General features: G+C 36.4%; 1 protein-coding gene across 3 annotated transcripts in view; it reads right to left on the minus strand.

Annotated features, from left to right (window-relative positions):
- A1CF (APOBEC1 complementation factor) overlaps positions 1 to 13,284 on the minus strand; it is a 48,754-nt gene that overhangs the window by 25,889 nt on the left and 9,581 nt on the right. For 2 of the 3 annotated variants that reach the window (XM_030865560.2, XM_030865559.2), the window contains exons 2-3: positions 5,595 to 5,729; positions 3,628 to 3,758 (exon numbers count right to left, since the gene is read on the minus strand). In XM_030865560.2, coding sequence (XP_030721420.1) covers positions 3,628 to 3,758; positions 5,595 to 5,729 — 266 coding nt within the window. Of the gene's footprint in view, positions 1 to 3,627; positions 3,759 to 5,594; positions 5,730 to 11,518; positions 11,527 to 12,192; positions 12,299 to 13,284 lie in introns of those variants that run through there. The other variant, XM_030865561.1, reaches the window with a different exon arrangement.

Raw genomic sequence — 13,284 nt, forward strand, 5'->3', positions numbered from 1 at the left:
TTTGATTAAAACTGTAGAAAATCTAGAAAGACTATAAAAATTCAACATGGTGATTCTCTTTAGGCAATAGGGTAATGAAGGAACGGTTTGAACTTTTATTACTGTTTTTTGGCTGTTTTTGTGTGTTGTGTATTAGGCCATGTGACTTTTGTAATAACTCAAAAGTTATTAAAAATGGGTAAAGTTTGCTTAACGGAAACCACTCATTCCTCCTGAATAAAAAGTGCTCAGCCAGGTGAGTGGGAGATTGCTCTGATTTCTCGGAACTAGTGGCTCTCAGCTGTGTGGCAGGTGTTCTCACCCAGGTTGCACCCTGTCCCAGTTGTCTTCTGTGCTTTGTTGAAGAACTAAGGACCGCATATCAGATATGTAACAGGTCCATCTCCGTTTGTTGAACATTGTCCTAACAATGTGTTTTTTCTGGGGGGAGGGAAGGGTCGATAAAGCGATCTTTCAGGGTTTTTTTTTTCTTTTTTAACTTAAACCTTTTGTTCCAAGATACTATTTATTTAGAAGTTTATATTTTTGATCATTCGGGGGCCGGTCAGTTACCAGTAGGGGGAGCCTGGAGCCTCCATATCCTGTTTTTAAATCTATGTGATTTGTCAGCAAATCCCAGAAGTGCTTGGAGACGACAAACTCTCTCTCAAAAGCTGAGGGCATGACTTTAATGTCGCCAGAAGCCAGGCATTTAGACGATGCTCAGTGGATATTTGATGACGAGGAGGATATGACACCTGTGGGTCTTTTCCGGCTAAGAACCTTATCTATCCCCTCAGAGACAGTGGCTAAAAACAAACCAAAGGTTTGTAACAAGAAGAGGTAACAAACAAACCTCTTCTCTACAAGAAAGGTTCTCTCTCTGACAACATCCAAGGCAGAGTGGAAGTAGGTGAGGTTGGCCCTGGGGTGTCTATTCTGCTATTTCACATTCCATTTATCCTACTCATTAAAATCCAAAGTCACTCTGTGCCTTCACCTTGCTTCTGGCATCCAACCTGAACTTTAACTGGAATTTTGGCCACCAACTTTCTCTTTCCAAATGCTTTGTCATATTTTTCCTCTTCCTTTTCTGCACCCTCCTGCCATCATCATAACCATCAGCAAACATTTATAGAGCATCTGATATGTGTCAGGCACTGAGCTTTACCTGCATTATCTCTTTTATTTTTCCTAATCCCCTCCATGAGGTAGGTATATTTTTGTCTCTATTTTATAGATGAAGACATTGAAATTCACAGAGAGGATACTGTTACTTTTTAATGGCTTGTGTTCATTGTTCATACCCCATGTATTTTCAGAAAGTCTTGACAGGCTCCAGTGTGTAACAATGTAGGTTCAGCGAACTTTGTTGATTCCCTACAGAAACAATTCTACATCCATCTCAACTTAAAAGCTATTTTGAGAATAACCTTTGCTATTAAGATGTTTAGTTTCTATGAAAGACCAAGGAATGGAGAATCTTCTAATTCCTGAAAACATCACTAATATATCTTAATATAGCTTTTTATAGCCCTTTCTAAAATAACAGTATATATTATTTCATATGATGGATGCTCGGAATAACTCTGTGTGATCAGGTGATAATATAAAACGGATGCTGAAAGAGGTCAAAGGATTTGTCCAAAGGAACCTGGGCTAGACCTCTGGTCTCCTGATTCTCATACCAAAAAATTTTCCATATATCAGAGCTCTTTTGGATCCATGGTGGCATGTGTGGAAGGGGAGCCTCCTTTATGTTTTTTCCAAGAATCTGTTCCGGAATCCAATCCTGGTACTGAATGACTAGGCTACTAGTAGTTGCCAAGTCCAATCAATCTTTTCATGGCTAAGGGGCTTAAGAAAAATGACCCAGTAGTTGACTGACTACAGAATTACAAGGATAATGCAGGACTTATTTTGAACCTATAGGAAGTGAGAGAAAACTAATGACAGGAAATCTACTCTCTGTATTCATTTAATTTAAGATTCCCTCAGTTTTAAAGTGCATCTCTATTACAGGAAGAAAATATAGGTGAAAGACTGCATCTCAGAATTAATGAATGTGCTAATATGTAAGAGTTCTATCACTTATTGACGTATTACTATGTTCCAAACACTAAGCTAAACATATTGAAATCTTGATAACATCCCCATAATGAACCTATGAAATAAGTATTATTATTCCCACTTTATAGATGAGGAAATTGAGGCTCAGAGAGGTCAAGTCACTTTTTGACACTCAGCTGAGGCCCATCTGACCCCAAGCTATTGCTTTTTCATCTAACACACTAATCTTTCTTCCATGTGGCCCTGGGCTTCCTTAAGAAAGGATTTATGGCAGTTCCCTCTGGTTTAGATTTTAGAACGTAGATAATTTCATGTATTGTCAATTTATAAAAACCAGTTATTGATTGTATAGGGTCAGTTATGTCCTGGAACCCTGTGCTAATCCCATGGTTTCAAATATTGCCTATATTTGGCTGACCCCCAAATTTACGTTCCAATCGTGACCATTCTCCTGACTCCAATATCATACAATCACCTCCTCAGCAACTCCCCTGGGACGTCTAATGTGCATCTCAAATGTAAATTGTCCCAAACAGAGCTCTTCATGTTTTCCTGTTATTCTCCCAGGCTTTTCCATCTATGACACTATCACATCCGCACATACTTGGACCAAAATCCTAATTTTCCTTCCTAAATTATAAATCCACTCACACTCTAAATCCAATATTTAGCCAGTCTTGTCTATTCAACCTCCAAAATATATCACACATCTGACTTTTTACCACCTTTACCACTAACCCCTTATGCAAGCACCACCGTCTCCCATCTAGTTCTAGACACAGCAGCGGCCTTTGAACTGCCTTCCCTCTTTCAGTCCTTACCCTGCTACAGTCCATTCTTCACTTAGTAGTCAGAGGAATGGAATGTTGTAAAAACATGAATCTAATTAAAACCTCCTGTAATTTCCCCCCTTTTTTTTTTTAGAATAAAATCCGAATTCTTAATGATGAAATACGACTCCCCAACTGTATTGCCTTCAACCCTCCTCTCTTTACTCTGTTCCGAAGCCTGGCTTGCTTTCTGTGCCTTTAACACATCATGCTTATTCTCATTTTGAGACCTTTGCACTTGCTGTTCTTTCTCTGAAAGGATTTTCCTCCAGGTCTGACCGTCATGGCAGATTCTTTTCATTCAAGTCTCAGATCAAATTTTACTTTCCGGAAGAGTATTTTCTTAAATACATCAAGTTAGAGTAGCAACCTCCTCATACAACTTTACCCGATTTCCTGGTTTTTATGTTTTCAAACTCTTTTAAATAATCTTATACATCCGATTGCTCACTATGAGAGTAGGAAAGTGTACCTTGATACTTCTAATATTTTCAACAGTGTCCAGCACATATTTTTGAAATGGATAAATGAATTTTGCTTCTTTGAACATTTCACAGAACTTAGTCTGGCACCTTACATAGTGATGGTTAAATAAACATTTCATTAAGTTGATTTCCAAGAAAAAGAACTAACCTTTTATTTCTGATTTTGGCTATATTTGCATATACTATATTAGATAAACTTGATGGAAGAACAGATAAAGGTACATTGTCTGATTCACTTTTAATCTAGGAAAGATGGGTCTTACCTAATTTCATAATTATTAAGTTGTTTGATTGCATTCTTGGCTTCTTGTTTATTTGAGAATGTTACAAATGCATATCCTCTATTGTTGCCATTAAAATCCATCATCATTCTCATTTCATAAATTTTACCAATCTACAAGTAATAAGAGAGAATTCATATTTATACATTGTACTTCCAAATGAAAACACACACACATGCATACACAACATTTTCTGAAGTCTCTGCCATGTTTGGCATTTGCATCCCATGTGTAATAGTTTGCATGTTTTCATGCTGGGTTGGATCTGTTATCTGACTCATGGGCAAAGTCAGGATAAATAAAGAAAACATGTACAAGTGGCATTTCAGCCGAAGTTGCCAGAATGTATATTTTTGGCAGAGCAAGTGACCTTTCATCACACAATTATCTGGGGATTTATACGATATCTTACGGACCAGAAAACACATTTGTCATCAGAAGTACAATTTCTTGATAGATTTGTCCTTGCCCTTTACATTGGCCTCTGAGGCCTCCATAGTTTTTATCTTTACTTGGTCATACTCACCAGTGATGTTTAAAACCAAAACCAAGAACACTCATTTGGAGCCTTGTGAAACTGACTTCTTAGCTATCTTTTCCACCTACCATGATATAAAGGTGAACATAGAAGGTGTGTTTCAGAGGATGGTCCTGGGAGCCCTGTTTTCTCCATCTGTAGGCTGAAGGTAAATGCTAGTCTTAACACAACTGATCCAGGGCCAGCACCTCCATGGTAGCAGTGTACTCACTCTATCCCTCTCACTGTAACTCCTCTGCTTTGCTTATATACTATTCCCTCCTGCTACCCCAACTGTTCTCTATAATCCAGACACAGCAATTCATTATTGCTGGCTGCTGTTAAGACGGGTGGCCCACACAGACGTGAGGGACACGCGTGGGGAGAAGAGGCATCATTAAGCTACTTCTATTACGTCAGTGGTGTCTGACCCACAGGTCAGCCCCACGCCACCCCACGGTACTCAGTGATGGACGCCTATTTTTTTCTGGGCTCATTAGGAAAGAGTTCAAGCATGTGTCATCTCTGCATTTCAAGTGTTTCTTGGTGCTCATTTTCATGTTCAGTATATAAGATTCTTATAGGATTAAGTCCTTGTAATTTATGCACGTGCCAAGTGACGTTGTTTGTATAAAATTAAGAGTAGTTCTGAAACTGAGCTGAACTACACACACACACACACACACACACACACACACACACACACACACACACACACACACACACACACACACACACACACACCTGATTTTGGCATTTAGGAAAAGAAATAGCTAAACTCTCATTAAATTTTCTAGGAATTTTAAACACCACGTGGTAAATTATCAAAAATGTTAATTTTGTATTTTTGTTTTACCTTTGGGTTTAGTAGCAAAACATCATTTGGAATTCAAACTGAGGAAATTTATTCCTTAATTATATAGCGACTTTGAAAAACCATGTTATTAATCTTGTTGATTGCATTCAAATTTGTAGAAGGAAATTTCATTCTGGATCAATACGTATGGGGACACGGCTGAGCCATGACATACATATTTTTTAATGTGAAAATCTTATACTTTATAAAACCATATTAACATTTCAAAGTTGAAGCAATATCTTCTTTTAGACAGGTTGTTGTGTTATTCTAGATTGATAGACCTGTTGAGTTTGCAGTAAGATGGCTTTGCTAGTGGAGATGGGGGATTGAAATATAGATTAAAAAGTCATCAGCAATGGTAGTTTCAGCTGTCAGTAACAGGACAGCTGAGTCAAGGCAGTGATAATTAGGGGCCAATCACTAACAGCTGGGAAGGTTTTAACTTTGTCCATGATTGAGGAATGGTAATTGGAAAAGAAACCATCACTGACCAAGAAGAATGAGAGTGAAAGCAAGGTGAAGAGAGTAGTATTTTTTCCTTGAAAGATTTAAAAAAAAAATCTTTAGACTCACTTTTTCACATAATGGTATAAGTTCATCTTCAAAAAGGTCTCGGGGAAGTTTTCCAATAAAAATTTCACAGCCCCTTTCTGGGGGTGCAGCATCCCAACCAGGCGGGGGACCACCATATTTTCTTTGTCCATTTTCCTGCAAATCCCATGTGGATTTTAGGAGGGAGAGAAGAAAACAATAGAATCTTTAGTTTGAGTTCCTCAACTATTTTCAAAATCATTTCTCAATAAGGAAGATACTTATTGACAAGTAATAGTAGTGGACCGGTCAGAGGATAAAAATGGACGTCTCTTTTGTATGAATTTTTTAAAAAATATTTATTTATTTGGCTGTGCCGGGGCTTAGTTGTGGCACATGGGATCTTTAGTTGCGAACTCTTAGTTGTGGCATGCATGTGAGGTCTAGTTCCCTGACCGGGGATTGAACCCAGGCCCCCTGCATTGGGAGTGCGGACGCAGTCTTATCCCCTGGACCGCCAGGGAAGTCCCTTTTTTGTGTGAATTTCAACACCGTGCTCTTGCTTCAGCGACTTGCTCCACATAAGCACTGTGAAAACTTATAAAGTGCTGGACAAATATAAAGGGTTATTTTTTTGGTTTGTTATTATTTTGCCATTCAGACTCACCAATGCCTGATCGTCAAAGGATATGATTATAATTTGAATCTGGGGTTCTGATTTAATATTGAAGTCTATGAGGTTCTGGACCTGAACTACTTGGCTCCATGACCCACTAGCTGTGGGGCATTGGGCAAATTGCTTTACTTCCCCAAACCTCAGTGTTTCTCATATATTAAGTGGAGGTACTATCAGCTTTTGATTAAAGGAGATAATGTATCAAATATGCATGGCACAGGTCTCGGCATGTGATATATATTCAATGCCTCCCTGGATTGAGGCTGTTTCATGCACTGAGCATGGCAACGTAGGCCCCTAAATAGAGACATCTTGAAGGTTAACATTTGAAAGAGTGGACTGGCTAATTTTGGGGGTAACCAGTGAGGGACTTGTCTTCAAAGCTGACAAGATGGTGAAAGGTGTTTACTAATGTTGCATCTCTGTGGAGAACAATGCAGTTCTCAGTCCAAATACTGTAGCATTAGCTTCTATATATATTTTTTCCTTTGTTCTAAAAAATCCTTGGTAAATTCAATGTCCTTTTGGGGGAGGAGTAGCACTGATGCTTGTCTGCCCTGCTGTCTGTATTTTTCTGAAGGTTAATGACCTAAACATAACTTCAGGGGCCCCAAAGTAAAAGATAGGCCTAATCCACCATTATTGAGCTGAAATAATTCATTTGCTGGAGAAGAATAAATTTACTTTCCACTTAGGTATAGCCAAAGCTCTTTGTTATACTTTAAGTGATTTTTGGAGAAAGGAAAACATAAAAGACCAAATATCAGTATTATTGCTAACTTCTACAATTACTACTTTAAAAAACTTTTATACTGTAAAATGATGGATAAAACCTAGTAATGTATAAAGTAAAAAGAAAAATTCCCCAACGCATCACCCTACCCATCTGTAGAAATAGTTACTGTTAAGTTTATCTGCCTTTCCAAATATTTTTCTATGTATATTTTCAAAAGACATGTTAGTTATTTAAAGACATTGTTTTTCACGATAGTTGTTTGTCAAAAAAAAAAATCAAAGTAAAGCAGCTTCTAGTTTCACTGTTAAATCTTTATATATACTAACTTGAGACTTTCTCGGTTATTTTATAAGTGGTAGTACAAAGGCTTTTTGGATCACAGTATTTAAGTATTTAAATGATGTCTTATTGCAATCATTTAAAAAATTCCTACTAATTTAATCATGTTGCCTTAAGTTAAAAAGATGTCATATGGGTGTTCTACATTGCCTTGATTACTTTTTGCTTCAAGCAAGTAGGTGCTTTTCATTTTACTAAACGTTGAAATGTTTGCCTCAAGAGTTCTTGTATTTTTTCTTCCCCTATATTCTTGCAGGATTATCCAGTAGAAAAAGTGTCAGTGAAAAATCTGAGAAATAAAATGTTTTATACTTACAGGAAACAAAACAAAACAAAACGTAAGAATTCAATGAGCATATCTCAACCAAGAATTTCCTAAAAAAAGAATCATATTTTCAGAGACATATTTAAAGTTTTCTTACTTAACAAATACCTGTATAACACTTAGTATATGACAGCACTATTCTAATTCTCAGTATCATGGGTTAAGGGCTATTACTATCCGGACCTCACAGAAGACAGTTAAGCCCACAGAGATTAAGTAATTTGCCAAGATCATGTGGCTGGGGAGTGGAAAGGTCAGGATTTGAAGCCAGGCAGTCTCATTTCAAAGGCCATCAGCTTAATCCCTACTACATTTTGCTTTGTTATGTGGTAGTCTAATCACTTATAACAGATTCACACATTTAAGTACTTATTTATGAAAAAATTATCATGCCACTGAATTGAAAATTCTCTGCTGCATTTAAAATCCTTTCCAATTTCCAATCGTTTTACTACACAAATTTTAGGGAAGAACATATCTCATACCTATTGCTTACAGAGAGGTGTATTTCTATTGCCATACTACAATCTACTTCCTTGGGTCGACTGTCACCATTTGGTTTATGCTGTTCCCTCTGAGGCCATTTCTGTATTTCTTAAATGTCTGGAGATATACTATTCAATGGATTATTGGAATAAATTTAGTATAAACTTGGCAGTATTTTTACTATTCATGCTGAGGAAACCAAACTTTCATCGCATCATAGTGAAATGGTTATTCCAGAATTTCTCATTTGACAAACTCTGTCTGATAGCTTGAAAATAAATAGGCAACCAGCAGATTGACCTTTAGAATTTTCCCCTCAACTTTCTTGCTATAATTGTTAAAAAAAAAGTCACAAACTATTTTGTGCATGTCACGTATATAGGAGAATTCATCTGCTTATAAGCCAAAATGATTGGGTAGGAGAGATGATTAATTCTGTTGTTTCTGTAAACAATTGAAATAAATTCACCAAGAGTATTTTGGGGGATCACCAAGAGTCTGACTGGTGAAGTTCAAGCACTGGGGGAGATTTGCCCTATGAGCCACCCACTGGGCTGGGAATGCACCAGTGGTGGAGGTCCAGGCCACTTTAAGACAGGCGCTGGGCATTAGTCATGGGGTTGAAATAGCTGTCCGTTACTCGGAAAGGACAGTTGGGAGCTGGATTGCTGGTATTTTAGGCAGTATTTTTATAGTTGAGGAGTTTAAAATAGATAAAGCCTAGTTATAGCTGCTCTTTCCTCTCCTGGCTGATGTCCTTCTTGTGAGATGAATTCCTCCGGCAGCACAAATGTATTAGTCATTCAGAGAGAGAAAATACAGGTTTTTGTTTTCCATGAATGTTTGTTCATTGAACTCTGGGATCTTTTATTTTTCCAAAGACTTGGAAACCATTTATTCTCTCAAATCACACATAAATAGGTGAAGACCTTCAACTGTGTAAATTTAAAAATTAAAGACCTCATTCTAACTATAAATCCAGTGGCTTTAATTTAAATACTGGATACTGAGCCTAGCCAGTAAGTATTTGGAAGTCCCTTCTGTTGCAGATATTTTAAACCTTTCATGAAGGAACCATAGAGTCTTTAAGAAATTTTATATGCCATCTTCTTGACCTTGGATAAAACCACCCAACCTTTAGTAAATGATTCTAAGCAATAAATCTTAGCGTGAAGGACAAGTGGATGGAGTTAATTTGGGCCACCTGGCATCTGATCTTTTAATACATCTGGGAAATCTGGGCAAAACTGCCTTTTTCCTATAGCAGTTAAAAATAGCAGATACTTGCTTTTCTAGTGTCCCTTGCAACTAGGGCAGTAATGGTTATAATAAATTGCGTTCTGGTGCAGAAATTTTCAACGTGCTAACATTAGTGTTGAATCCTCCTTGGATACATTTTCTTATCATTCCAGGTTTGTGGTGTGGTTTTGGGTTTCATTCCTAAAAGCTTACTCTTTAAAAAATTTTTAAATTTTAATTTAATTTATTATTAAAGTATAGTTGATTTACAATGTTGCATTAGTTTCAGGCGTACAGCAAAGTGATTCAGGTACACATATACATATCTTTTTTTTTTCCCTAAAAGCTTACTGTTGAATCTAGTTCTCTAAATTCAAAATTTCTGTAACCCAGCATCCTTTTAATAAACTCCTTTTCTGCTTAATCAGCCAGAATTTACCTCTAATACTTGCACATGATAGTAACAGCAGCAAAAAACAACAGCTAAAACAGCGGCTAACTCTGAGTCAAGCAATGTGCCAAGTGCTTCCCAGGTATTAATTCATTTAATCTTCTCAACAAACCTATGAGCCTGATACTACTATTACTTTCGTTTTGTAGGTGAGAAATCCAAAGACATAAAAGCAGTAAGTGGCAAAGACAAAATCTGAATCCTGAGTCCATGCTTGTAGTTATAACATTTTTCTCTGTTTTTTTATATTAACCCAATATGCTCATTTTACAGATAAGGAAACTGAGTCCAGAGATGTTATGTGACTTCCTTAAAGTTACACTGGTTAAATTTGTTGCAGAAAACACTAGACTAAACGTCCTCTGATTCTCAATCTGGTGAACTTGGCAAATATACTGTTCAAAAGTCGTGATGACTTTTCTTCTCAGGCTTAGCAGCCTCACAATTTTGTATGTTGTGTGTCACACCTACTTTCTTGTTCAACTTCATCAAACATGGACACCAGATGATTGGTTGTCTCCCATAAATGAACCGATTCATAAACTCAAAGAATATTAATTAATGAACCCTCATTCAGTTTATTTTTCTGAGTAGTAATTTCAATTCCTTTAATGGTTCTTTGGAAATTTTATATTCCAAATCTGTAATCATCTTTGTGGTTCCCTTTGGTCCTTTGTTTTTTCTTGCCAAGAGGGAAGAAATTGTGTATGTTTCCTTATTCAACTGCTTTCAGCTGTTCTCCTACCCATTTTCCAATTGACTATGTTTGTATCTATTTCTGCTCCTGATCGCTCAGGTGCTGGACAATCTCCCCATGCTTGGTGACATTTCTGACGTTCACAAGCATGCCAGTCACCACCGCCATACCAAGAACAATGGTTCCATGGCTAAACTCCTGTGGTCTCTTCTCACAGCTGATGCCAATGCATTGAGAACAGCTTTCTGGACTGTGTCTATTGCAGTTCATAAATTAATAGCATATTTTCCTGGTTGTTGATTTGAAAGGTTGAATAAAGGTCTTTACAAGGCATTATTTTTATTACCTTTCACCTGTGTACCAACTATATATCTCAATATGTGATAGGGTTCAAGGCAAATCTAAGGGGTCTTAAATAAGATGTACCAAAAGAATCCTCTTAGATGTGATTTTAACTTTGGTCTGCTAATGCTGTTATTGTTGTTGAGGACAACAGACGGTGCTATAGGGAATGTTTATTTTGTTAATTCTGTATGAAAGATAATGATCTGTTTTGTGTATTGTTTGTTTACCTGCACATCTTAAGACCAGTGACTGCATATTGGTAAAATCTATTTTAGGCTAAGAATTTTTCGAAGGCAGAATTTATTTAACTTATATTCTGTGGAAGTTGGCATTACCATTATTAGCTATTTTTTAAAATCTTTGCATTCATACACAATATGAATGTCAGATATTTTCTTTAAAATAGAAAGAGCAATGATAATTGTGGTGTAAAGACTGAATAAATGGGATGTTTGAATTTGTAGAAATGTGGTACTATAGTTAGTAACAAAGAGGCAAAGTTAGGGCAGGAGCATAACACATGAATATAGATTTAACTTTATCATACAGCCCAGAGTTTCTCAAAATATTTTATGTGAGGTAATATTAGGTGGTTTATAGACCAATGCTTTATTTTAATAGTTATGCATTTATTTTATTGTACATCAGGAAAATATATTTATCACATAAAACCTTTTCCACTTACATAAAAGTCTACTTTTAACACTAAACTCAGTATTTCTATTCAAGTTATTTAATGAATTCTAAATAAATATTATTTTTGGCTGTATGTGTTTATGGCAAAAATCACAAAGATGCAAATAGATTTTGGCTTTTTAAAATTTATCTTTGTTTCAGTCTTCAGAAAGCTTCCACATTTGATTTTTTAAAAATATATGGTATGGTTTGTTCATAAAAACAGCTATCAGCAAATTATGAATCATGTTCCTGTATCACTTTGGAAGACTGACTGTTGAAAGCCTATTGCCTAGGAAAATAGTCCTAATTTCATTTCAAGTTGCTAGTTGTCTTATGGAGGCAGAACTAACTTGTTATCAGATGATGCCTTTAATAATATCATCTTCTAATATTTTCCCTTTATGGATTATGTGTGACAACCACCCTTGAGGAATTCAGTATCTCAGTTGTTGAAGTATTTAAGAGCAAACAGGCTTTTAAAAATAACTTGCATTTTGTAAAGCTCATTATGTGTTTTTGGCCAATTCATGGGTATATTAAATCCAAGAATATCCTTACACAAAATTAGAAATCAGAAAATTTATTTTTTTGGAGTGTGTATGTGTGTTTCTACATAAGAGAACAAGTAAAATGCCAATTAACTTCTAAGACCCTCTGTTCACATTTGCCATGAGTTTCACTAATGATGGACTGCACAGCATATATTATCTTGAGACCAGGCTTTGCTGTGTTCATGCTCACTTCTGGCTCTGGGCAGTTGCCTTGTCTTACTGCTGCAATCTCCAGGAACCTATAAATTCCATCTACAAAATAACTAGGTGAAATCTTTGGTGATTCCTTTATCCATTTGGGGCGTTTATCTTTTTGCAATGTGTAATTTATTCAATAGGCCCATGCAACTTTTTATTATAGATACAATTTGCCTTTCTGAATTGACTAATAGTAGAGATCTGATTAAATGACATAAAGATATCCCCATGCAAATAAGGACATTTGGCCTTATGCAGATAATGAACATTTGGTTTGGGTTAATTGCTCTTCTATCCTTTCCTAGTTCAACATATGCCAAGGAGAATTCCATCAAATGCACTTGTCTTTTAGCATGTGAGAAATTTTATACAGTAATTAATCTCCTTATCACACCCCCATGAATTTTTACAAGCTGAGGGTCTCAGCAAGACACTAAATTTCTCCTGACTTGAAATTCTTCATTTAAAAGGGAATAGGGTTAACTAGGTGATTGCAGAGGTCTTGGGAGGGTATTAGGATGGTTGTGAAAGGGAGGCTGACTTTCACCATATTAAAATGTGGAAAAGTGTTCATAGGATGTTTTCTGAGTTAGTCAATAGGACCCTTAAAGGAAATGTAGGGATTTTTAAAACCAGTGTGTCTCCATTGCATATCCCCTTGACACCTGGTCCATTAATTACTTAATGACTTTCTTTGCATTGATTCACTTTCTTAAACTTACACAAAAAAGAAAATACCGTTCTCATAAGTGGAGTATCATTTCCCACAAATGGAAGGTCACTATAAAAGAAACTGCAAAAGAAGGAAACCATGATCAAGTTCTAGCTGGACATCGTTGTCTATTAAAAGTTCTGAGCCCTAGTTCTGCTGTTTAAAAAGATTAGCAGAGGGAGGGGATATGGGGATATATGTATACATATAACTGATTCACTTTGTTATACAGCAGAAACTAACACAACATTGTAAAGCAATTATACTCCAATAAAGATGTTACAAAATAACAACAACAA

This window comes from Globicephala melas, chromosome 16 (assembly GCF_963455315.2).
Source record: "Globicephala melas chromosome 16, mGloMel1.2, whole genome shotgun sequence".
Lineage (NCBI taxonomy): Eukaryota > Metazoa > Chordata > Mammalia > Artiodactyla > Delphinidae > Globicephala > Globicephala melas.